The 20,708-nt window shown below is 51.3% G+C and overlaps 8 protein-coding genes across 8 annotated transcripts; 4 read left to right on the top strand and 4 right to left on the bottom strand.

The window, feature by feature from the left end:
* Nucleotides 1–70: 70 nt before the first annotated feature.
* HO133_010837 (uncharacterized protein) lies at nucleotides 71–574 on the top strand (the record flags this gene model as incomplete). Its single annotated transcript, XM_037301688.1, has 1 exon — nucleotides 71–574. One exon carries the CDS (start codon nucleotides 71–73, stop codon nucleotides 572–574), a length of 504 nt encoding a protein of 167 aa, XP_037153322.1.
* Nucleotides 575–1,308: 734 nt separating this feature from the next.
* On the top strand, nucleotides 1,309–1,974 carry HO133_010836 (uncharacterized protein; the record flags this gene model as incomplete). Its single annotated transcript, XM_037301687.1, has 2 exons — nucleotides 1,309–1,355; nucleotides 1,410–1,974. 2 exons carry the CDS (start codon nucleotides 1,309–1,311, stop codon nucleotides 1,972–1,974), a joined length of 612 nt encoding a protein of 203 aa, XP_037153321.1.
* A 3,200-nt stretch (nucleotides 1,975–5,174) lies between these two features.
* Nucleotides 5,175–6,384, bottom strand: HO133_010835 (uncharacterized protein; the record flags this gene model as incomplete). The annotated part of the gene is made up of 2 exons (XM_037301686.1): nucleotides 5,175–5,593; nucleotides 5,784–6,384. 2 exons carry the CDS (start codon nucleotides 6,382–6,384, stop codon nucleotides 5,175–5,177), a joined length of 1,020 nt encoding a protein of 339 aa, XP_037153320.1.
* Nucleotides 6,385–6,409: 25 nt separating this feature from the next.
* On the bottom strand, nucleotides 6,410–8,038 carry HO133_010834 (uncharacterized protein; the record flags this gene model as incomplete). Its single annotated transcript, XM_037301685.1, has 2 exons — nucleotides 6,410–6,647; nucleotides 7,818–8,038. 2 exons carry the CDS (start codon nucleotides 8,036–8,038, stop codon nucleotides 6,410–6,412), a joined length of 459 nt encoding a protein of 152 aa, XP_037153319.1.
* Nucleotides 8,039–10,540: 2,502 nt separating this feature from the next.
* Nucleotides 10,541–11,215, top strand: HO133_010833 (uncharacterized protein; the record flags this gene model as incomplete). The annotated part of the gene is made up of 1 exon (XM_037301684.1): nucleotides 10,541–11,215. One exon carries the CDS (start codon nucleotides 10,541–10,543, stop codon nucleotides 11,213–11,215), a length of 675 nt encoding a protein of 224 aa, XP_037153318.1.
* Nucleotides 11,216–13,052: 1,837 nt separating this feature from the next.
* HO133_010832 (uncharacterized protein) lies at nucleotides 13,053–16,164 on the bottom strand (the record flags this gene model as incomplete). The annotated part of the gene is made up of 5 exons (XM_037301683.1): nucleotides 13,053–13,323; nucleotides 13,379–15,819; nucleotides 15,918–16,012; nucleotides 16,073–16,104; nucleotides 16,160–16,164. The coding sequence occupies 5 exons, from the start codon at nucleotides 16,162–16,164 to the stop codon at nucleotides 13,053–13,055; spliced, it is 2,844 nt and encodes a 947-aa protein (XP_037153317.1).
* Nucleotides 16,165–16,801: 637 nt separating this feature from the next.
* HO133_010831 (uncharacterized protein) lies at nucleotides 16,802–17,324 on the bottom strand (the record flags this gene model as incomplete). Its single annotated transcript, XM_037301682.1, has 3 exons — nucleotides 16,802–16,925; nucleotides 16,977–17,201; nucleotides 17,263–17,324. 3 exons carry the CDS (start codon nucleotides 17,322–17,324, stop codon nucleotides 16,802–16,804), a joined length of 411 nt encoding a protein of 136 aa, XP_037153316.1.
* A 2,692-nt stretch (nucleotides 17,325–20,016) lies between these two features.
* Nucleotides 20,017–20,625, top strand: HO133_010830 (uncharacterized protein; the record flags this gene model as incomplete). Its single annotated transcript, XM_037301681.1, has 1 exon — nucleotides 20,017–20,625. The coding sequence occupies one exon, from the start codon at nucleotides 20,017–20,019 to the stop codon at nucleotides 20,623–20,625; it is 609 nt and encodes a 202-aa protein (XP_037153315.1).
* Between the last annotated feature and the right edge of the window lie 83 nt (nucleotides 20,626–20,708).

Genomic DNA, 20,708 nt, shown 5'->3' with positions numbered 1-20,708 from the left:
CCAGTCAGCAACCCAGCACCCCACAATCAACAAGCAGCCGGCAGTACCCTCTCAAACCAGTCTCAAGATCATGCGCATTCCATGGGATGGCTCTTCCATGAGAGTAATGGAGGTCGCTCTGAGCGATAGACCCCCTTCGATTTTCACCGACGGCCGCACCGAAGAGCTCGAAGCAGATCTTGTGCACCTTCCCAAACTCTGGGACTGCGTAAGCAGACACTCTTTCCGTTGGGAATTTCGCACCCTCCTCGCCCTTCTCACCCACACGGATCTGAGGACAATAACCCAAAGCATGCGCGATAGGATGGTCACCCCGGACAACTTCTTGTACACATGCCTCGAGGCAGGGTCAGGTCTCCGTCTGAACGGGTATTTGTCTCATCTTTGTGGTGTGAGGGTATATGGAGACGCCTTCATTTTCAGGTGGGATCCGCAGCAATACGGGCCAGATGGGCGTGCGACACTGATAGACACGGAAGAGATTTTTATCGAAAGCGAGTACAATGGGACATTTCTGCCGAAGTTACTGTGTAACTTCTTCAAACCGGGTGAGGGTAAGGGCATCAAGTTGTAATCGGTGGTGGGAGGGAGATTGGGTGGGGGGGGAGGCCGGGGGGAGGAGTTTTGACTGGCCTAGATAAATTGTGATTGAGGAGCACTGGTACGCTGGGCGACCAGAGATAGTCTGGGCGCATTTAGAAAATAATTCTTTTGCCTGTGTCGTGGCTACCTGCATATTTTACGGATCGCGCTTGTCTCCTGAATCTAGCACACGTCTACACTACGGGTCCAAATCAGCATGGTATCAGAACCCATGACTGACTCATTGAATACGTACAAAGGTGCTCGCCTCCAAACTTGAAACAAGTGTCGCAAAGTCATTCCGAGCATCGGAGCCGTCAAGTCCAAGCATCCTCGGGTCAGAGAGCGACCGTGTTCGGTAATCTGTTTCAGGCCAGGGCGACGACTTTGAAGGCGACATGTTTCAAAGCGATAACACGAATACTAAAAAGGGCGTGGTAAACTAGGGTGGTAAACTACAAAAGGCCTTCTCTCCCCCCCAATTTTTCTCTCTCTCTTTCTTCCTTATCCTTCCCAAATTCTCCAAAGGCTCAATTCCTACACACTTCTGCCACAGAATTCCCAGTCTCTCCACCTTCAACTTACACCATCTTACGAGCACAGATCTACTCATCTCCTTGCCGCAATCAGCATCAGTCAGTTACCTGCAGCCTCCTTCATCATGAGCATTCCCTTGTCGGACAGCGTACATGATCATTCATGCTGACCTACTGCAGTCAATCAAGTATGGAGGCTTCTTCTAACCTGGAGGTCGGTGGAGTACCTTCGGTGCCGTGAGCATTCCCTGTCGGACAGCGTACACAATCTGGCATGCTGATTTACTACAGTCAGTCGAGCATGGCGACCACTACCGATCTCAAGGTTGTTCACATATCCTATGCGCCCGGAATTGATCCCCTTAGTCTGATGAAAATGCCACTCGCCAACATCGGCAGTGGAGATATCAGCGAGGACGAGTGCAACGGTTTCGAGAAACAGCTTGAGCACATTCCCAACGTGAAGTCATACAGTGACTCGAAGACCTTCAGCTGGGCCCATCGCTCCCTCTTTGAGATCGGAAATGAGAAATTGGGTTACGGTATCGGAAAAGAGCCGATGATCTACATGGTGTATATGTGCAAGGATGCGAATGCGGGACTTCCACATAACCAGTACCTAGAAGACATGGTCCGGAATGTTAGCGATCATCCACGCGCGACTCTCATGCCCCCGATCAAGGTATATGGAGACGCTTACGTTTTCATGAGGAAGCCGCATTTCAAGGGATCGGATGAGTCTCAGCGGGCGACATATGTTGACATGGATGAGGGTTTTGTTGAGGACGCGACGCATGGTTTCCTTGCGCAGTCTATGTTGCGAAACCTCTTGATGTATTCGCCGGAGAGAATGTAAATCGCGACCGGTCACGAAGGAAGATGCATGCATGTATTTACCAATTCTTGCGAAGGTGCTAGTTTAATTGACTGTCAGGATGTTTCCTGAAAATAGCCCCTGTTTCACTCTCGCAACTCCGCATTGTTCTTAAGATAGGAAGATCGGCTGGCAAAGTAGTCAAGAAAGGTAGCGAGTTACGCCGGTATTCTTTGCTTAGGCCAGCCTTATGGTGTCTGTGCGTGAAACACACTCCGCCTTGGGTTCTGATACATGTGTCATTACATGTGTCACAGCGTCTGGAGAGCTCATTTCAAACCATTCAAGGTGGACCAGAGCCTTTCCAATGTTTTCAAGGCGACCATGTACGAATACAAGGCACCCTCTCCTAGTCATGTCTTCCTTGTTCATACCTACCCAAGCCCCCGTTCCCATCTCGTCTTTCATCTGCACCATCATAGTCACATTCCACACACTCCTTTTCCCTCTTGAGCGCAATCGAAATGAGTCAGGCATCGGCACTGGTAAGCATCCACCGATCGAACAACAAGTCGGAAAATAATACTCAAAAAGCCAGACCAAAAGAACGCCAGCAAAGAAACTCCAGGTCGCTCGCGTACCAGCAAACGGTTCCTTCCGTCCCTCTGTCAGCAAGTCTAAGACGTCGCCTCCCAAAAAGGTTCAGATCGTTCCCGTGCCAATCGAAAACTCCTCTCCCCCCCACCGCCATCGAATCAAAACTGTGTCCTGGCCCCGAAGTCGAAGTCGTCCACGTACCGGCCAAGCGCAAATAAGCCCCTCACATGATCTCCGTCCCTACTCTCGAAGTCGACCCCGAAACCGCTCCCAATGCCTCTACCGCCGAGACAGAAAAGAAAGCTCAAGCGTGTTCCCGACATTCAGTCCCACCGGGATACATTCGATTGGGATCCTCGCTCCGTTGTCGAGGCGGTCATGAACGTCAATACTGTCTCGGACGGGTGGGAAAGAACGTACCTTGCGTACATATGCAACGAATCCGAGGCGGGCCTCCAGGGCGAACGACCACTTCGGACCTGTTGCCGGTGTACGCCCATGCGGAGATGTTTTTGTCTTTAGGCTCAAGAAGTTGGGGAGCGCCAAGTCGGGGAGTGCAAAGTGTGGCAGGATGGAGTATGATTTCGCGAAAAGTTACCTTCATTCGCATGGCCAGTGCAAGACTGTGCGCGTTGGCGGCGTGCGAGTGATGGGTGTGAACGGGGACATGTACAGGCTAGGAGTCGTCGAGGTACTGATGTGAACGGCGCTGGATTTGGCGAACAGAACTAATTTGTCTGAATAGTTCTCGATTGGAGAGATTACTTTTGGTGTGTACGCTAGTCTCCGTCATTGGTTTCAACTCTGTGCTACTAAAAAATCCTAGGAGAGGCAGTAAAAGAACAGTGGGCAAAGTGCACAGGGCGGCAACCGATAACATGCGTAGAAGGCCCATGAAACGGGTAGTGACAGCGACAATCCTTTCTCCCACCTGGCCGAGACAGTATCGGACCAGTGAAAAGCGGTAGACCCACCGGCATCGTTCTTTTTCGTTTCATTATTGGCTCCGTACTGAAACATCTCACCGCCATCTCGAGTCACACGTCGCAGGATAGAGGGCATCCAAGGCCGATCATTTGAGATCGAGAAAGAAATTTCGAAACGTCTTTGAAGGCGAGTGTAAACAATGCGACCGTGTGAATAGTATAAAAAGGCTTCTTTTCTCTCCCTTTCTCCGTCTTCACACCGCCCAAACCTCTCCTTCCTTCCAACCTTCGCCAGCCCTCCAAGCTTCGCCAGCCTTCCAAGCTTCGCCAGCCTTCCAAGCTCATAACCTCATAGACTTCTACAGCCTTGCAACCTCTTCAGTGTCTCAACCGAGAGCTCAACACCCTTTGCCGCAGGCTATAAAGTCTTTCATACACCGTTTCAGACACATCATTTGGCTCAATCAGCAGACGCAAGACTTAAATCACCTCCCAGCCGTAAAAACCTCGCCTTCGGGGACTATGTTGTGTGTTCCAAGATGACTGATGTCCAGTCGTCCACACTGAAGGAGCCGAAGCCCGTCAAGGTCATCTGCAGACCATGTAACGGAGATGCTCTGGCCATCCAAACTATCTCCTTTGTTGACCACTGCCGAAGTCAACCGGGAGGTTTTAGTGGTTCAACGATAGGTAGCTGGCGTCCTCGAAGATACCTCATCCACGTTCCCAATCCTAAAGAGGACCCATGCGCAGACAATCTCAGCTATGGTTGGTATAATCGCGCGCTCGTTGACCTCGGTATCATGGATCCGGATCAAACGCCCGGAGATGGTTCGACGCCTTGCGGGCCTTATTTCACGTGCAGATTGTAACGAATGAGCATTCGAAGGGAGTCCCGCGCGTACTGCATGTCTACGGGACTGCTTTCACATTCAAGGTGAAGGGGAAAGATGATCGCGGCGTGTTGGGTGTGGCGATGTGGACGAAGCTATCATCCAGGATGCGGTCAAGGGGAAAAAGATACGAGGGTCATGAAAAGTACTAGGAAATGACCTTCAGAAAACTGTATTGAAAGCCTTGATTGAAAGTCGTAAGTCGTGACCAAAAATTGAATCGTCAAGTGCAAAGGTCCCCCTCCAAGATCTTCCAATATGCTTCAGGACAGCAACGCAGGACATTGCTAGCATAGCAGGTCACAGCTAGCGAGGCGGGGCAAATCTGCTTGGGTAGCTTCCATGGTGGGCGACGATGAGGCTTGCTGGAAGGAGTGATAAAAGGCGTCCATCCTTCTGCTTGATCCCAGCGACCACACGACCTTCGTATTATGCAACCAGTTTTGAGGCGACCGGTGCCGTGGTTTCCGCCCGAAGACTGTTCCTTCATCTGCTTGCGCTCGGTTTTAGCAGCCTTGCACTTAGCTCCATCCATTGCTTCCTTGTTGAGAGCCTTTCTAGCTTTCTTCTTTGCTTCCTGTTCATGCGCCTTGCGGTATTCAGAACAGATATTGGCCTTTTCTTCATCCTTGATCTGCTAGCAGCTCTTGCTCATTTCGAAATAGGTCCTTGACGTGAAGCACAAGTTTGTCATCGAAATTGGGCTCACAGATCTCTGGGCAGCCGCATCGATGGGCTCGTTCGTCGGTGAGTGTTTGAATAAGTACCAAAGGGAGTGAGGAGATAGGGTGTGGCACCGTTTTTGGCCAGATTGGTTTGATCCGGATTACTCATCACCATAATGTTGCTGTTCTTGCTTCCCGACACCGTCGCTGAGCAAATCTCCTCCTCCGTTATTCTCTCCCAAGAAATCTGCTTCTCCTGGCTCTTGCTTGATTCCCTGCTGCTTATCATGTGCTGCTGCCTCTTGCTTTTGCTTGCCAGGCGTTGTAGAAGCTTGCTTTGCAGTAGCGGGGTCCAGCAGCTCTAGCATATGTACTCCGATGGTCTTGATGATTGATTGGTCTCTAAAAGCTTGGTATGCCATAGTTGCAATTGATACACCATAGGAGCATAGCTCATGTCTGGTCAATTCAGCAGCCTCATTTGTGCTGGCGACAATGTGGCGAACGATCTTGTTGTGCTCTTCTGCTGCGATGTGAGTCCCTGGAATCATTGAGAGAAGTCTGCTTATGATTTCGCGGTCTCTGATCCTGTGTTTTAATCCCTGGTGCGATGCTCGGGTTTTTTATATTTTCAAGCCTGCGGTTGGCATTCGTGATGATGAAGTTGAGGTATGTCTTGAAAGTGTTCTTTCCGATGTGCTTGGCGCTTGTTGGTAGCTTGTTGTACGAAAGTGCCGGCATCCTGGTGAGCATAGTAGGGAAGATGGCACTGTGAAATTCGAGAGACTTTATGCTGCTGAGCATGGTCCCGTCGACCTCATCTGAGCAGACCTGTTGCGGCTGGTGCACTCGCTGCTTCACCTGCTCCCAGAAGTCCTCGTCCTCCTCGGATGCTTGAGCTGTGGTTCGCTCATAGGTGAGGGTAATCGTTGTTCCGTTGCTAAGGCTTAGCACTGCTGGCAAGTGAACTTGATCATCTGACGATTTGAGCCCCGGCAGGTGCTTGGGTAGGACTTTTGGTCTGTTGGCCTCTGATAGCACGTCGGTCATCTTGGATCCCTTGCTAGCAGACTTTAACGAAGGATTTTCAGATAGCATGCGAGGAGATCCGGAGTCGGAAGCATCGGGTTCGTCGAGATCAAGTAGTCTTCGCTTTTTGCTGAGGCCTGCTTTCGGTTTCGAAGCACGAGATGATCCGACACTCATTGTATCACTGTCTTCGGCACGTCGTTTGTTCGGGCGGGCGCTAAGAGGGGCCAGACCTTCACCAGCCTCTATTCCTTGCTGGAGCTCCTTGTGCTTTTGGGCCCCTAGGATCCCTGCTCCGGCTTTGGTTAGCTTTCGCTCTCCTTCGTCCTTTGGACTCGTCATGGTTGTATGTCAGGGGAGGTCAGGGTCACGGCGGGGTACGAGCGCGCGGAGGCTCGTCGGCCGACTCCTCAGGGTACTCCCAGCGCTCCCAGTCCATGGAGTCGTGGTCAGGAGGGAAGGTGGAAGGATCGGCGGCATTGCTGTCAGTCTGCATGGGGTCTCCCTCGTCGTCTGAGTCCATGCTGAAAGAGTTGGCTTGGGAGCCGGGAATCCCGGCGCCTTGGTTGCGTGCATTGTCGTATTCGTCGGGCACCTCTTCGACGCTGACAACATAGTAATTAGGGGCCACTGCATGCAGCTATTAGCATGCTCGCATCGAAAGAGGGAAAGAGAGTATGTGTGGAGAATGTGCGAAGAATGTGTGGGTAGTTGTGGCTAAAAAGGATGGTTGAAAAGAATTGAAATGAAGAGGAAGTGAGGCTCTGGAATGGAGTACGAGAACGGGTATATAAATATCTCTTCGTGCGTCCCGAAGTAGATAGTATTTATATAGAACTTATGTAGGATGTCATTATACTAGTTAACATCCAAACATCTGCGCGGAAAATCGAGGTAAGATCCTATACTTTTGAATGCCTCCTCTTCATCTCAGATCCTAAGATATTGCGTCATGATCTTGCTGTTTGTGGTTTTGACGTGGAAGGGAATTAGGTATAGCGTATTAGGTATCCCGTTTTATTGTATTCAAGACTACTCATGGACTCCAGAAGTGAATTACTTGATGAAGTGAAGACACCAATAGATTTTTCCACTTAGTGGGATGTCGTTTGATCTATTGGTGTCCTCGCTCTGTTAAGTAATTCATTTCTGGAATCCACGAGTACTTAAGTGAAAGCGCCTTGCGTTCTCTCTATGAGTACTCTGACTGGAAGCTGGGAACGGAGTGAACTCCCGAAGAACGGCTTTGTATGAAGACCCTTCTCTACCGCCTGAGACGATTTATCGTCTCTCTTTACTGAAGTCCTATCGCTCACCTAGATCATCCTCACCGAAAACAAGCTCACTGAGCTCCCTTCACCACCAGAGTGATGCGGAGATTCAAGCGGCCGAAAGACGACACGCGGTAACTGAGAGGATCCCTCACCTAGATCGCACACACCTGAGAAGGCTATCCCTTCGACCACCAGAGTCAAGCGGAGGTTCGAGCGGCCGAAAGGAGACGTGCGGCTGTTGAGAGGACGGTGCGGGCGCCGGGGCAGCCTGGCTTCTACCGGCAAGCACTCGGTTATGGATGTCGATTTGCCAATGTTGATCGTGGTACATCCCGGTTCTTCGATTCATTGGCCCCCGCCACCTGTCCGACACCGATGCCGGACCTCCATCCGTACGGTAACCTTCTGGTGTGCCGCAGGTTGGGCATTCGTGGTGTCTGTTCCTTGCGGCGATGGCCCCTTCGTCCATGCCCAGCATGCGGTAGCAGTGTTGGCGCTCACTCCCACTGAATGTGGTGTCTTCCTGGATCGCGCGCCGGATCACGGCCTCGAGGCGGTTTGGCAAGGTCGGATAGTTGTGTCCGAGGAGCCATGGTATAGGTGCAATTCTTCTGACCGCCTTGTCTGTTTTGTTGGGGGAAGGGGTCGATGCCTAGCATCCTGTGAAGTCTGTCGGAACTATCTTTATCGAAGTCGCGTTTTTGGATGGCGTTGCGTATCATGGTCGTGAAATGCGGCTCGTATAGATGTGGGAGCATCATTGAGCCTACAAGACCTATGTCGCAGGGTTTGAATTCACATTCGCGGGCCCCTATGATCGGAAGACATTCTGGTCCTTGGGGCGCTACTGGTGTCGGGGCTGGATGTAAAATTGGAGTCGACACGTGCTCGTGTTTTGGGCAATAGGGATCGAAATGACCCTCCTAAAGGTGGCTGCAGGCTGGGATTTATAGGAGTAGTCATTTTGGTTTGGCAGCGTTGTCAGGGATGGGAACGTTGGTGGGAAAGGCAGAGAAAAGGGTTTTCCTATAGACTGCTTCATGTTTGCTGGTTGCCTTGCTGAGACCTGCCGAGAAGAAGAAGAGTCGAAAATGTTTTCAAGGTCGCGTTTTTGATCCATCGTGTGTGTGGTGTGTGTGCTGGCAGGGAGTTCTTAGCGCGAATCATCTCCGAGTATCATATACAAGGGAATGGGGCATCGAGATTGAGACCCTGCATTCACCATGTAGTGGACTAGAGTATAACAATCATCGTGACAAAGCGCCAATGACATAGAGGTCGAAGCGCCAGCAAGATTTATTCAGAAACAGGTTTCTCGAACACCAGAGGGTAAATCGCTGGGCACTGGAAGGAAATCCCAGTAGCTCTACCGTTGACATGTATGGAAGAATCGTTGTCTGTTATACCTTCGCAGGATTTTCCGTTAGTATTGCCGAGGGACGAGCTGTGGGAGAAAAGGATCAAGAGAGGAGATATATGGCTAAACATAGGCAAGACTGACAAAGAAATAGGCAACACAGGGTCGCTGCACGGGGTCATAGACTTTTCTGCCACCATTGTCCAATACCATCAACTCTTTCTCCGTCCAAACTTCTAACATCTACACTGAAGCAATACTTCCACCTGCAGTATTGCCGCTGTCCGCACGATCGCTCGACCCTACAATTACAACCGAGGCATTTGAAGTCGTCGTGCTCGGAGCAGCTGGAGCTTCCCCTATACTAGCCGAGCTGTGGCTGTCCCGGACGAGGTGCCGGTTGTCGGTCGTACGCCATAAACGATCTTGAAGAGGGAGCTGGCGACAGAAAACTTAGGCTGCCGAGACGGACCGATCGGCCCGTTGGACTAAGCTAATTTAGCTGGGAGGCCCCCACCAAAACCCTCGCATTTTACCCTCGTCTTTCCAATCTCTCGGTACGGAGGTCTGCACCAAAAGACCTGCACCCGCGCTAGCACCAGCCCTAGCCCTACTTTCGGAAGGCGGCCCTGCAGTGGGAACCCTGGAGCTAGCTTTAGGGAGCGCATACTCTGAACTTTTAGGGGTCTATGTGGGCGCTATAGGGTCCTTGAGCCCCTAAGTGGGCTGAGTTCAGGTGCAATTCCGAAATTCTAAGCGCATTGTCCAGGCAGGAACCCTTGAGGTGGGGCGATATCCGACATCTGGACCCTTTCCTTGGCATGGTGCAGGACTTTTGGTGCAGACCTCCGTAGGCATTTACAAATGAGATGTCATCGTTGGGGCTCTATAATACAAGCATGAATGATAACCACCGATGCGGCGTCAAGTCCAGGCCTTACACAAGATTGCCGCAATCCTAAAGTACCCCCCAAGAGACTTCCACTTCAAGGCGAGATTTTCGACTCGCCTCCAATTGAGTCGACGATCGGGCTTGAATTGAGGCAGACTGGTAAGTGAATCACCAGATTGAAAATGTGTTCCCAGTTCACTGTCTTGACTGTGGTCGTATTCGTGACGTTGCGACAGAATTCGTCGCCGAGGAGCTTCCTCGGTGCTTCAACAAGCAATATGCCATTTCCCATTTCCCGTCGAAGGATGAGGACCCCTGTGTGTACTTCAAGGTACGGAATTATTGGTGGCTTGAACTAGCCAAGTCTATTTCTGGAACGGGTGCAAGCTGCCCTGAATGCAAAATCTCCGTACAGCGCTATTGAATCTACATTAACAATTCCCATTTTCGCCTCCTTCTCACTGTTTACCAATGTCGGCCTCAAGAATTCGAGGAGCATCAATTCGCTGGCATGGATCCATTGGAGAGAAGTCTACATTTTATGCAATACGGCAAGCAAAGGATAGGGACCAATGGAGTGCGAGAACGGGTCCACAAGTATTCCTTCCTGCGTCCCGAAGTAGAGAGTACTCATGCAGGACTTATGCAGGCTGTCACTATGCTAGTCAACATCCAAACATCTGCGCTGACAAGTATGTCACCAATACCTCTGCCCAAGTGGAGCATGGCAAAAGACTATGACAATCCAAAGCACCAATTGCGCATCATCTGCTTTTTGACCATTTTCCTGTTCAAGCTTCCGTCTCGGGGCCTTGCATGATCACTTTCGCCTTCCCCTTTCGCTTCTCCTCCGCTCTACTCCATAATTATTTCAAGTCCCAACTATAAGAAGGCCAGAAAGACCCCAGAACTGACCTCCGCTGCCCATTCCTTCACCGCGTCATATCCCGTTACGCTCGTCACATCACCACAAACATGCTCCTCCAATCCCGTTGGCTTTCGAGCTTGCTCTTCATCGCATCAGCAGCTGCCTACGCCTACCCCCCAGCGGGCCTGAAACCACGCTACCTCGCCACCGGCACGGGCATCTCACTGCCCTCGACCAGTCCACCGCCCTATCCCACCAGCAGCGCCAACGGAACCTCCGTCTCAACCTACCCGACGTCCGCCTCCACAACGGCAACGCCCACCCCGACATCATCCGAACTCTTCTTCCTCGTCGCCGCGGACACCGGCACCGACCTCGACGGCGACTACGTCTCCATCGGCTCCGACAGCAGCGGCAACGGCCTCCTGGTCCTCTACTTCGCCGCCGGACCGAACCAAGTGGCGTCCTTTTCGACCTTCAACATCAACGCGGACGGCACGCTCGAGAATGAGTTCGTCGGAGGCATCGCGAGCATATTCGCCGGCTCCAAGTACGACAGTCTGCACTTCGAAAACGAGGTCTTTGTCGACGAGGCTGGGGACACGAAGTCGATCTGCGAGGTTGTGGGCGGGGCCCTGACCTGTCAGACGGGGGCGGCGACGGTGTTCTTTGTGTGTCCGGAACAGGACATTGATGGATCGCTTATTGGCGGGACCGTGGAAGTGGGGCCGACGACGCAATCGGGGTGTACGACGCTTACTTTGCTGGCGGTGCCCGTTTAGGTCGGTGAGGTTGGGTGGAGGATTTGGACAATAGGGTAGGAAACGACACGAAGACATAGATAGATACAAACGACTTTGCTTTTTTGCGGCGGATAGAGTGGATGTTGATGCACCTTTTGCGTGCTGTTAACGGTGTACTACTTTATAAACATTCCAGACACAAGAAAATAGACTTCACAATCCGCTCTGCTCCGAATGAAGCAGACCATCAAGTCTCGACTCCAATCTTCCAAAGCTAGATATTATACTACACACCCCATTCAACAACAACATCATCATTCGTCTCTAGCGGCTTTTAGTGCCCGCACATGTAGTATACATACGAACCCCATCCCCCCCCCCCAATTTCCCAACACACATCAGCACCCCCTGACCCCAAAAAAGAATCCCAACAACAACCACCAGCGCCATCCTTCCTCCCCCCTTCCCCCCTCCCTCCACCACCATTGAACCTACCCCAAATCCCTCAAACGGACTCCCCCCCTATCCCTTTCTCTCTCTCCGTGTTCCTAAAACTAGGTGTGCATATCGCAAGAACCCGTCACACACAGGACCTTAACAACAATAACCCCAACACCAACCCCCCTCTCCCCCCCCCGGCCTTCAACCAAACATACCATTCACTCCCCCCCACAGCGCCATCTATATACAACAAACGACCCCCAAAATCCCAAACCCCGACGAAAAAACCCCCCGCGCCGCTTTCAGATCCCAATCTATGCCTCCCCATCCCATCCCCCCCCCCTCCCCCAACCCTTAACCCCCCCCTCCTTCCCCATACCCCTTGACCAACCCACCAACCGCCCCTCCAAGCCCATCCACGAAACCCCGCACGTCCACAAGAGCACGTAGCAAACCTCCCCGCACGGCGGGCGCAAAACCCCCTTTCGACGGGACTTGTACAAGTCCGGACAGATTGCCCGACAGCGGTGACGGTTTCCCATGGGATTGTTTCATCGGCGGTGACCAACCTTGGCGAGTTTTTCATGCTCGAGGAACCCGGTCCCCCCCCCCCCCCCCCCCCCCCAAAAAAAAAACCATAAACTAATGCCCCAAGGATCGTTATTCCCACCTGCGAGGAAGTCCCTCTATATTTGAATATCGAATCCTTTCCTATCGCGAACCGATATCTATCTATCCCCTCTATGCACGCATGACTTTTGCTACGTTCTCTTACCCGCGCCGACAATGGTGACCGTGTCCGCCGAGCACGATGGGACCGAGGCTGTGGGGTCAAAGGGTACGGACGGACGGATGATGGGAGGAGGAGGAAAAGAAGGTGCGTGTATAAAAGGCGGACTGCATCCTTGGCATGAGACTCCGCGGTCGGGTAGCGGTTACAGAGAAAAGTCTTGGGGTGATTGATCTCCGCCATCGATGGAAGGAGCGCAAGGGGCAAGCACAGACGAAACAAAACGAAACGAAACAAGGAGATGTAACATACCAACCAAGGATCCAGATGTGGCAGTCGACGATGATTTGCTCAGCCGTGCGATTGGTTGGAAAGAGGGAGTCGTGGGGAGATGACAGTTGAGAAAATTATACCAGTCGGTGCTATGTAATCCGCAATACGGATCGGGGAAGGATGGCGAGCTATGACCGCGCTCCTGAAGCGGGGTTAGATGTGCAAGGTAAGTGGGTATTTTCGGGCGGATCGGGTTGCGGAAAATGTTTGCGTATGCGCCGGCATGCCCACGACTCCATTCCCCTTCCGATGCTGGGGTATAACGGGTACATCTCCGACGCAGAATTACGAGCAGACCTGACAAAATATGCTCATACCCAAGTATCTGTGTCGCCCAAGACTCACGTGGTATCGCCGTGCGCTCAGAATTTATCAACGGCGATCAAAGAACCAACTGCTCCTCTTCGCGCCTGGACTACCGTTTGCCTCTTGCGCCTGCAGCCCACTCAATACAGGCAGATTGGGACCTGCGCCGTTCATTTGCTCGTTCGCGCCGCCCCCTCGTAAGGGTTTTGCTATCCGCGACCCTGCTCCTCCAAAGTTGAAACCGACAGGGTTGTTAGATGCTAATGACATGTTACGCGTGGAGCCGTGCTTGGCGGCTTCGAGTCGCTCTTTGACTGCGGTGAGTTGTGCTTCGAACCTAGAGAAGATGTGGTAGTCAGCTGCTTGCTCTGCATTTACCCGGTGCTACGTACCTGTGGTTCGCTGCCGTCAACTTTTCTTGACTATCCTGCAGTAGCGCCTCTAAACTCATAATTCGCTCATTTCTTGCCATCAGCTTCCTCTCCGCAATCGCGACTTCTTTTTTGAGACTTCCGTTCTGCTCAACAAGTTGTCTTTGCACATGTGTTAGCTGTTCTAGATTTCGCTCTAGAAAGGCCATCTTCTTCTGCTGTGCCCGGTTGTTGGATGATCTGAGGACATTGTTATACTGCTCGCGGGTCTCGTCTAAGGATATCTCGAGCTCCACCACACGTTCGCAGCGATTTTGAAGATCCCGCATCAGCGACTTCTTCATGACGTCAAAATCGGCGATCTGCTGTTGGACAGTCCTGCTGGTTGCTGTCGGTTGAGTTGCCCCATTGGTCCTGGGAGCACGTTGAGATTCTTCGACGCTCATTTTCAGACGATGATTCTCCTCGTCCTTTCGCGCCAGGTCTTCTCGCATGTCTTTGATCATTTGAGCTTGTGTTTCCCTCCTGCTGGTGTAGAGTTCTGACAGCCTGCTCTTGACCTCGTCGATGTCCGCTTCAGAGAGGTTGCGCTCCATTAGCTCTTCGTACTCCTGTTCGACGGTCGCTAGTCGCTCAACAAGATCTCTTCTTCGGTCTCGATCGTCACCTAGCTCTGTTGTGGCATTCGAGCTCACATCCGCTTGCCGAACGATACCTTCCGCTTCGACCAGTATGATCCTCAGTTCCTGCAGCTCGTCAGGCGCAATCATCTCTCCCGCAGCACTAGTCTCATGAAGGGCGTCGACCTGTTGTATGCATCTTCGGATCTTGCTTTCGTTGTCTGAGAAAGAATCATCTCCCATCTCGAAGCCGGCCATCATCTGTGCCATTCGTTCCGCTTTTTTCTTCTCCTTTTCATCGAGAACACCGTTCGTCTCCTTGGCGCTCATTCTTGCGTCAAGCAGCTGCTGCTTGACCTCGTCCAGCTCGGTGGTAAGTTCCGAGTTGGCTTCCTTCAAGCCGTCCATGGTAATGGCAGCCTCTTTACTCTCAAACGCTACTCTCTCAAGCTGCATCTTCATTTCGTTGACCTCGCTGCCAAGCTTCTCATTTATTCTGCCTGTTCGAGAGCTGTTCTCTTTCAGAAATTGAAGCTCTCCTTTTGCCTCTTTTAAAGCCTGTTCTGCCGTAGATAGTTGAGATTCTTTCTCGGCCACCTGGTCCTGCAGCTCGTTTTCTCGTCGCAAAAACTCCTCTCGTTCGTCCTTTTCGAGTACAATGCTAGGAGTGGAAGCTCGATCTCCAGTTCTTGATTCCGATCGGCTGGGTGTCTCTGACCTGCCAATTTCTTGCAATCTGGATGGTGTGCCTGGTCTGCCAGGACGCGACTCTGCTCGAGCACCGGCTACTCCACCAGCAGCTAATGGAGGAGCCCATTTCTCTTTGGGAACTGGCTCCCCGCTGCGCCATGATTGGACCTCTCCTTCTAAGCTTGAGACGTAGACCTCATACGTCGTGACTTGGTTTTGCGCTTTCTTCAGCAGCTGCTTCATTTCCAGTGGACTGAGCTCAGCGTTGATCTTGGCCTTGTTCTTGATAGCCTTAGCCCTGACACCAAACCTCAGTGTACTTAGGGTCTCTTGATCGTTATAGCTGCTTGGCGAGCAATTGATGATCAAGGTAGTCCTGGAATTACCGCCCAGGGATTCTTGCAGAATCCGAGTGAGCTTCGAGTCTCGGTACGGTATGTGTGTCGATTTGCCGTCTGTGAGCGAGTTGATCACCATTCCCAGCGCGCTCAAACTCTTGTTTATTTTCTTAGCTTCTTCAAGCGTCTGTCCACTGGCACCTGTCTTCCCAACCTTTTCGCTACCAGCAAGATCGACGAGGAAGAGTTGCCCGCTTTTAGCTGAGCCTGTCTCAACATTCTTCTGGGTGATGGTGATGACAAAGATCGAATGTGACCGTGAAGACTCTTGGTTCATGTTCGTCGCAGCCGTAGCCCTGGCAGCACCTCCTCTCCTCATGACCTCGTAGACTTCTTGGACACTCGAGACGTAGATTTCCAAGAGGCCCTTGACATAGACTCCCCTGCTCTTCTCTTCGTGTATCGGTAAATTGTCATTCTGAGGTACCAACAGATCCCGGATTTTTTCCATATAGATCTCCATATAGCTAACCCGAACGGTGTACTCAATGTTCCCAGGACTCCTTAATATGCTGGTAAACATCTGCTCCACTATCCGGGGTATGATTCCTCTTTGATCCTCATCGTCAATATCGGCGCCCATCATCGTGTAGGATTTGCCCGCCCCAGTCTGCCCATAGGCGAAGACCGTGCCATTGTAGCCATTGAGTATGTCGTCGACCGTAGAGCGGATTGAGAAGTCAAAAACATCTGTTTGCCGCGAGGTTGTGTCGAATACCCGGTCAAAGGTGAATGCGCCGGCTGCTTCATGAGACTGCGGATAGCGTTAGCCATGGTATTCAATTGCCAATGTTCCCTCAACAAACAGCCATGGCAGCTATAAGTACAAAGGACTAGTGCTTCTTTGCGTACATTGATGCTGCATGTATCATCCGTCTCGAAATCCACTATTTGATCTCCTCCACTCGCTAGCTCTGCCTTGTTCGGGGGACGAAACCGCGCAACCACTGTGCAGAGAATATCAGCTCTCGTATCGGCCGTACATTTACCTAATAGTATGTCGGTACCTTTTATTGTGTTTCCTGCATTCGCGGCGCTCCTGAAATGTTCGTGTCAGTAGGGGCTGCATGTGCGACGTCTTCCACGGCACTTACGCCATGGCGAAGGGCTTAGTCCAAGACCACCGACGTCCCTATGCTATCTCAAGACCCTTCTGGCGAGTGGACAGCATGGAAGTCTACAAAGACCAAAGCAATCGGTGGTGCTGATATCTGGAGGCAGAAGGGGGCATTTTGGTCCAAGGGTGCCGTTTTCGGGGTGACGCGCTGATAAACATCCACTAGCGTCGTTTTAGGAGCAGCGATCATGATATCAACACTTCATTTTAACACAGAATCAAATCAATCATGGGATCATATGCGTGAATATAGAGAATTGCAGTGTATCTAAAGGCTTTATGTTTACTATGCTCGAACCAAAGCTTCGGGACAGGTTCTATGCGCAATTGCGGTAGGCCGCATGCGGTAATGCAAAGAACCCGTCTCCGTGCATCCTTGCTCACAGGGTCTCTTGTTTATGAATGATGCTTCGTATGATTCGCAGCTTGGACTGAGCGTCCTGCATTGCGAAGACCGCCAACGCCTCTGCATCCAAACTCCACGCTCAATCATGACATCAAGATGCCCATATAGACAAAACTCTTTTGACCCCATAAATTTCCTCGTTTCAAGATACACCAGTGCGCCTGCTCTCTCAGGAGCATGCTTGAGTATGATCCAAACTTATGATTATCCTCCCTAATCGTCCCAGCTCTTCTCCACTGTTTCCCGAACCCTTTTCGTGTACTCACGGCGGTTATCTTTGTAGAGGTTCGATGCTTCGACGTTGGCAGGAGATGAAGTATTGGGATCGTTGAGTAGACTAGACGTGAGTTGTTAGCATCTATAACATGCTTGCAAGACCTCCGCGTACCTTTGAATGCTTGTCAAAATCGCAGCCACGTCATACGTAGGACTCCACCTGTTCTGCAAGATATCCAAGCACAACTCTCCCGTCCCGTAGACATTTGGGTGAAACATTTGGCTGATGAACTTGACTCCTGGTGGTTTATTGGGATACTGCTCTTCAAAATGCATGACTAGACGGAACGTCCCATCTTCGAAAGGTGTGTCTGCAGGTCCTATAATCACAGCATTCCTTTGTTCATAGAAGTGAGCCCATTTGGCCCCACCCTGTCTGCACGAGTAGGGATGCGTACCAGGTCATGACATTGTCGGCGATAGGAGACGCTGAGACACCTGCTGGTGGATCTGTTTGCATACGCTAAGTCAAAACGTTTATTAGCTCAAGCAGTGACCCAGGCCCCATTTGTCGTTTTGGAGGATCAGCAAAGCCAGCAATAGGTAGGATCAGAAGACTTATTGGGGCATAGTACTTTGAAATCACGCATGAGGCGTCTACGCGCCGGTGTAGTCATTTTCTGACTTGAACTTGGACTTGGACTTGAAGCTTCACTTGGGATGATGGAAGATTGCACTGATGTGGGATGCGTGAGAGGTGATGGTTGGGAGGTGTTCGTGTTTGGGGCGTGACCCTCATGCGAGCTCCCGAGCAATTCGCCGCTTCGGGGAATTGACAGACTGCCGGGACCTCTCGCCAAGATCGCCAAGATCGCCAAGACTGCCAAGATTGGCTGACTCGACAGTCTATCAAACGCAAGGTTTGATGGTAAAACTCCTTTTGTACGAGATAAACTTCCTCATTACATGTACCTATTGCTACTCTTCAATTCTCTTATCGATAATTCGAGTGTACAATACCAGGCATCGTCGATGTAGTGATCGGTTTTGAAACCTCCCATTGCGGTGGCGCTCTGACCATCCGAAATTAGTATCTCCATGCATCATCATTTTCGTGCTGCATGACGCCTTCAAACCGGACGATTCAATACAATGGATCTGGGCCTCTGTAGATCTTTTTCACCAGTCGGCTCCACGACGACAACGGAAAGGAGCACGTGCCTGGGCTGAGCGCAAAACTCGGTCTCGACAACTCTGCTGCCGATTACATGTGAGGCAGACTGTCAAATAGTGTGGACTTTGGCGCGCGCCCGAGCGCTCACTAACCATCTCTTCTACCCAACAACAATACTGAGCCACTGGGATAGAACGGTTCCATCCGTGGGGCCCATCAAGCCTCGATCCTTTCTCCAGAAGCTGTTCCAATATACCGAGCACCGATCACTTTCCCATCGTCGATCCTCACGATCTCTTGCATGAAGGGCATCCCATGCAGAGCCTGCCCTTTCCAGACTAGCACGAGCATGAGCATGAGCATGCATCACAGCAACCAATAAGAAGAACGTAGCCATGCCCAAAACCCAGCCGACTCCAACAGCTTCTAGCCACTGCTCTAAAAAGAAAGGAAAAGAAAGCGTTAGTGCGGGTGGGTATACGTTCATGACCACAATGATCTAAGTGCATGACCAAAAAGGCACTCAGCATAGTTGATGCATACAGGAACGCATAGAACGGCAGAGAACTTGGCTACAAAAGTTTCCAAAGTTGGTACCATGCAGTACGTGATATTGGAGCTCAGCGCCCAAAACACTGATTAGGGAAAGCGTTGCAGAGAGGAATATGCTCCGGAGAAGGTACTCCGCATGTCATCTTATCGCATCTCATGCCTCGAGTAGCCCCCGGAGAGAGTCTATCGTCCAAGAGGGTACCCGTGAGTTGAGTAGCAAACAATTCTACTCGGATGATGAATGTGAGTAGGTTGACAAGTGAAACAAGCGATGGTCATCTCCTTTCAGCAGCTTTTTTCCCTCTGCAAGGATGTGCAACGAGATTTAGGTTTGCCCATGATCTGCAATTTAGAACGGCATGAAGCTATGTCCTCCTTTGCTCACAGGACTTTGAAGAAATAACACAGGTTCGGTGCAAAATTGGATATTACAAGCAAAAATGATGAGCGTGTATGAGCCCGTCAGGATTATCGCTGGGGTCACACGATGTTGAAAGGCAAAAGTGCGCCTTTTTAAGCTTACTAGACAGTGGCGTCGTGTCGGCCCGCTTGCTGCAGATGTGAGAACCCATCGAACCCGAAATTCAGAACTGGGGCACTGTGGAAGTTCCTGGAAAGAACGATCCAACTGTGTTGGCAAGAAATAGAACGGGTAGAGTGTTGCCGGTTGGTGAGTCTCATCCTTTCCTCATGAGAGAGGAGCAAGGTAGTCTTCATTTAGGCCTCAACGACATCGGCTTGCAGAGCGCTGTCGGTGGTCGTCGTTAGCAACAAGGAGGAAGAGTCGGACATGAAGGATGTCATGTTTGCCAACGAAGTTCTCAGGAGCTCGCCAAACCCATCGTATTCATAATCGGTGAAATCGCCAGGTAGCCGCTCTCTGGGTCGGCACTGAGGGGTTGATGTGAAAGCCATCGAGTTGGGCTGGAGATTGTGAAAGTCCGAGCGCTCTCCAGATTCCATGAACCCGACATTAGCGTCATAAGATGAAGGCAGGCGGAAAGCCAGACCCGGTGCCGGTGCCGATATCAGCGACCTTCAGTCCCGGCTTCAAGGTTGGATGATCGTAAATTGTAGCCCGCATGATCCTTTCAAGAAGTGTTGCAGATTTGGTTTACATGCAATTGTCGGAATTTAGCTTACGCGACATGAGATCAAACGGGTCGGAATGCCCAGCATGTAATCGCAAGTGTATCGATCTAAGCTGCTCGCCAATTTTGGCAGTGGGAGATAAAGATGTTAAGACTTTAGGATAATATGAAGAGAGAAAGCAGTTGAGACGGTCTCTTCCATGCACTGGATCATCTCTCCTCAGTGCTTCACGGATTCCAGTTGTAAGGAACTGAGTACATTTTGACACTACGGGTTTTAAACAGAAATGTATATTTAGCGTGGTATATCAGCCTTACCTTTGGACCCTAGGTAAGGTACACTAAGAAAAAATGGTGGGGCCGAGGGAGCTTATTCCTCAACATGGTTAACAGCAATGGCTGGGTGGACCCGCGCTCCGTTTCGACGAAAGCACAGTGAGGAAAGAGCAGGCAATGAGATCTCAGGACAAAACCAAGCGAGTTACCGTCTACCGACAACGATCGAGCTAGAGGAACGCGTCACAAGCCAGGTCCAAGAGGGACGGGCGGAGGCGCGACCAGGGAGGCCGCGAAATGCCACTGAAAGCCCCACAACTGGTATCGATACAAGCCACATCAAGCGACTGCAGCATTGGTGGTCTCACAACGTCCGCTTGAACCTCGAGCATGGCGCGCCAGGAGGTGACCCCCGTGACTACCTCGCTCTCGAAAGGACGTTTCTGGGCTGGTTCAGGACATCCGTTGCTCTCGTCTCGCTTGGCGTAGTCATTACCCAATTGTTCGTCCTGAAGGACGTCCACCCTAGGAAAGGTAGAACTCTTGGAGCTATCCTGTCTTGTGGAGGGATCATAGTGGTTCTACTGGGGTGCGTCAGGTATCTCAAGCAGCAAAGACTCCTCACCCAAGGAAAGGCGCTTTCGGGAGGCTGGCATCATCAGGTTCTAATAATAACCCTATTAATTGTTCTGATCACCCTGTTCGTGGTTGTGGTTGCTGATAGCTAATGGTCATTGCCTTGTCCGTTGCCACAACTTTGCCTCCAAAAAGGAAAATTGTGCTTCTCAAGCCTTGGTTCCTGTCAAAGAGC

The sequence above is a fragment of the Letharia lupina genome, assembly GCF_014066315.1.
Source record: "Letharia lupina isolate WasteWater1 chromosome Unknown contig_9, whole genome shotgun sequence".
NCBI classification, from domain to species: domain Eukaryota; kingdom Fungi; phylum Ascomycota; class Lecanoromycetes; order Lecanorales; family Parmeliaceae; genus Letharia; species Letharia lupina.
The sequence above is the reverse complement of the archived record's forward strand: the minus strand, read 5'-3'. Positions and strand labels throughout refer to the sequence as shown.